The 4,680-nt window shown below is 32.5% G+C and overlaps 1 protein-coding gene across 1 annotated transcript; it reads right to left on the bottom strand.

Annotated features, from left to right (window-relative positions):
* Positions 1 to 233: 233 nt before the first annotated feature.
* LOC119568551 (zinc finger protein 227-like) lies at positions 234 to 3,412 on the bottom strand. The gene is made up of 8 exons (XM_037917092.1): positions 3,374 to 3,412; positions 3,057 to 3,268; positions 2,834 to 2,905; positions 2,331 to 2,603; positions 1,583 to 1,636; positions 1,129 to 1,173; positions 788 to 950; positions 234 to 269 (listed from the first exon to the last, which is right to left on the bottom strand). Exons 1-8 carry the CDS (start codon positions 3,410 to 3,412, stop codon positions 234 to 236), a joined length of 894 nt encoding a protein of 297 aa, XP_037773020.1.
* Positions 3,413 to 4,680: the final 1,268 nt, after the last annotated feature.

The raw sequence follows: 4,680 nt of genomic DNA, 5'->3' as shown, positions 1-4,680 counted from the left end.
TCCCTATGTACCTCAGCCCAGGCATGGGACCGTCTGGCACTGGCAGAGTCTCTACTCTTCCAGTTAGTTCGAGCTGCCCCCCACAGAGCGGCCGTTTACATAAGCCTAATGCCATTCTTCTCATCATTTAATGTGCTCATAAATAGCAACTGGTAGCATACATCAACATTTGGAGTTTTCCCTTTTATGCATATATCGACACCCACAGCCATAGATACAAGGACATGCTTGCCTTACATGAATTTAAATGGCTTCTCACTTGTGGGCCTCTGAGAGAGTAAATACACGTAAATATGGATATAGTGTACAGATAATAACACTAATAACAAAAGGGTAATTATACTAAAATGATGAGTAATTATGATAAAAGCTTTGTGACATAATTGAGTGTAGCAGTTACATGGGTTTATTATATGTGTGGTTATATATATCTATATAATCTCTATTATATATATATCTATATATAATATATATATATATATATATCATATATATATAGATATATGCTAGTCATCTATCTATATATCTGCTCACTATCATATATCTCGCTCTACATCTATCTATATTATATCATATATATCTACCCATCTATCTCTATATGTGGTGTGTGTGTGTGTGTGTGTGTGTACTGTTTTGTCTACTCTCTCATTATCTCCTCTCTCTCTCTCTCTCTATCCTCTCTCTCTCTCTCTCTCCTCTCTCTCGCTCTCTTCACTGGGTGTCATGTCCTCCCTCCGCCTTTCATATAAGTCTGTAGCATCTCCCTCTCCCATGTCTATTCCCTTACGTTCACACCCGCCCCGACCCCACCCTCCCCATGCTGCTGCCTCTTGTAATGTTCTGTATGGATATGGACCTTATAGTGGTTCTTGTAATAGACAGTATGAGGTATAAATGAAATGGATTGCTTCAACATGCAACAATGGGCATTTAATGCACTTTGCTTATAGCTGAATTAGAAATACGCATGTACTTCTAAAGATGGTAACAAAGATCTAACAATAAAGTCATCTTACTTCTTTCTTATAGTATTAGAAAAGTTGATTGGCCGATGAATATATTTTAGGACACATACAACAGATAAATAATAAAACAGATGGGAATATACGCACATCCTTCTAATCACACCTTGGTCCAGTGACAGCAGGCATACGTGCAAGTGGATAAAACAGTCTATGGATACAACAAATCATAATGCGAAGAACTTGATAAACTAGACAAAATACATTTAGAAATACATATCTTACACAATCAGAAAAAAGATACTTTTAATCTAAGAAGCATCTGGCTTATGCTTATTATCCTTTGTATGTACTCTCATATGCTTTTACTACACCACCTTTCAAAGCAAAGGCCTTATTTACAAATCTGGTTCTCCCTTTGTAATGTACTCTATATGCGTTAACTAACCACCTTTCGAATGCAAAGGCCTTATTCACAAATCTCACAGCAGTTATGCTTCTCCTTTGTATGTACTCTTATATGTCTCAACTAGGACTAACTTTCTGTGAGAAAACCCTTATTGCAAAACTCACATCTGTATGGCTTTCTCTCTTGTATGAACTCTCTATGCCTTACTTACATGACTTTCTCGAGAAGGCCTTCATTTGCAAATCCCACAGTTATATTGTTTCTCCTGTGTATGAAACTCTATCGTGGTTTACTTGACTACTTTTTGATGATAAGGCTTTATGCAAATGTCGCAACTGTAAATGGCATCTCTTTGTGTGGGTCATTCTCTGTGGAGTTACTAGAGTATATTTTTCTGAGAATTCCTTTATTGGCAATCTCACAGCTGTCGATTTCTCTTTTGTATGCACTCTCATATGCCTTACTACATGACTTTTCACATAGACGCCTTATTGCAAATCTCACAGTTATATGTTTCTCCTGTGGTAGAACTCTCATGTGTTTTACTTGAATACTTCTTAATGAGAAAGGCTCTTATTGCAAAATGTTGCGCTGTATGGCTCTCTTTGTGTGCCTCTCAATTGATTCTATGTTATATTTTTTTGAAATTCTTTATTGGCAAAATCTCACAGCTGTATGGTTTTCTCTCTTGTATGTACCTCTCATATGCCCGGCTAATATCTTTTCACATAGAAGGCTTTATTGCAAAATTCACAGCTGTAATGGTTTTTCTTTGTATGCACATTCATATGCTTAACTACAGAAACTTTTTCACATAAAAGGCCTTATTGCAATTTCACAGTTGTATGTCTCCTTTCATGCATTCTCCTATGATCCTCTTAGACTATTTTTATATGACACGGTCTTGTTGCCAATCTCACATCTGTCTGGCTTCTCTTTTGTATGTCTCTCATGCTTACGTTCTAGACGATAGGTCTGTGAAAAACTCTTTGTTGGCAAATCTCCAGCATGTAATGCTTCTCTTTTGTATGTACTCTCTCATGTGACTTTCTAGTTGATATTTCTGTGAAAACTTTGATACAAATCTCACAGCTGTATCGCTTCTCCTCTGTGTGTAATCTCCTATGATCCGCGCTAGATTAGCTCTATGCGAAAAGTTCTTGTTACAAATCTCACATTTGTATGGCTTCTCTGTTGCATGTATTCTCATATGAATTGCTACTTTAGATTTGCTTTGAAAAGTCTTTGTTACAATTTCACAATTGTATGGCTTCTCCTTTTATGTGGTTCTCATGTGTCCTCACCAGATATCTTTTCAATGAGAAGGTATTGTTGCAAATTTCACGATGGTATGGCTTCTCTTTTGTATGTATTCTATTGTGCTGTACCAGATATCTTCTCTCAGAAAAATTTCTTACTGCAAAGTGTCACGCTATATGTTTTCTTCTTTGTATGCACTCACTCGTTTTCTTCCCAGCTTATGCTTTGTGAGATTGACTTGTTGTAAAGTTCATAGCTGTATGGTTTTTCTCGTCTGTATGCATAATCAATATGATTCAAAAAACTAGATTTTATGGGAGGCCTTGTTTGCAATCTCACATTTGTATGGCTTCCCTACTGTAGTTACATCACCATGCTTTCTAACATCGCTTTTGGATGGGAATGTCTTATTACAATTCTCGCACGTTGTATTGCTTTTCCTTTTTGTGGGCTCCCATGTGAAAAGTTGACGTGACTCTTTTGAGACACTTTCCTTGCCACACACCTCACAGCAAAACATTTTACTTGTGGGTTCAACTATTAGTTGTGTTTCCTCCTTCAGGTCTGTTTCTCGTACATCACTCGAACCCCATTTGATGAACAGACTTCTTCCCACAGTCCTTAGCCGTATATGGTACTTTTTGACATGTCATTACAATCCTGAACCCAATTACATGAGTCTTTTGCATATGATACTCCATGTCTCAGATCAAGAGATTTGAGGAAAAGTTTTCACTATTACATTCAGGTTAACACCTTCATTTCTCACTTCATCCTCCATAATCAAGTGAGTTCCTCCTTTATTTCTAGCATGTTATCTTCGGTGACATCTTCGCTATAGCTCTTCTTTGACCTGCACCCGTGCCGACTATTTCTTTATTACCCGTGAATGGGGGCGAAGGCATGCCCGTCACCGAGGAACTCATCTCACCCTGTGAACGGAAAATAGAACCCAACAATACACAGACTTGCTTTAACAACAATGCAAAAAAAAAAATCTTAAAAAACAGATTCATAACTATACACATATAAACCATTATATACACAAATCAATATATATATACATATATATATATATAGATATATAATATATATAGATATATATATATATATATATATATATATATATATATTAATGTGTATGCTATATACAACTATAACATAAATGTTTTCAATAAATGAATATAAATAAATCTACATATGTAAATATTCATTTATAAAATCATATATATATTCATTGAAAAATGGATAAATATATATATATATATATATATATATATAAAGTATATATTACTATATATTATATAATATATATATATATATATATATATATATATATATACTATATATATAGGTGTATGGAAATATAGATATATATATATATATATATATTTTTTTTTTTGTTTTTTTGTTTTTTTGTTTTATGTATAATATATATATATATATATATATATATATATATATTATATATAATATATATAATATATATAATATATTTTCTATATATATATAGAAATATAATATATATCTATATATATATAATATATATATTATATATTATATATTTATGAAAGTGGAATAATGCCGAATGCCGCATTGGTATTGATAGATACCAACCCTCCCTGACCAGGAACTCGACTAGGTCACACCTCGGGTATGAACCGGAGATATAAATAGAATAATTATATAAAAACTTCATATACCACCTACTCTATGGTATCATAATATGCTGTGTATATCAAGTTAAATAATCATATATATTTTTATATATACTAAATATTTTATAAGCATACGAAGTATGTCTAATTATCTCTCTCATCCATCTCTCTCGTCTCTCTCGGTCTCTCTCTCTCTCTCTCTATATATAATAGATATATATCTATATATATATATATATTATATAGATATATATATTATATATATATATATAATCATATAATATATATATATATATATATATATATATATAATATATATATATATATATATATATCCTATATATATATATATATATATATCTATATAGCATTTCCACACAGAAAATATATA

This window comes from Penaeus monodon, chromosome 44 (genome assembly GCF_015228065.2).
Source record: "Penaeus monodon isolate SGIC_2016 chromosome 44, NSTDA_Pmon_1, whole genome shotgun sequence".
Taxonomy (NCBI): domain Eukaryota; kingdom Metazoa; phylum Arthropoda; class Malacostraca; order Decapoda; family Penaeidae; genus Penaeus; species Penaeus monodon.
Note: the sequence above shows the minus strand (reverse complement) of the source record. Positions and strands in the feature narration are given on the sequence as shown.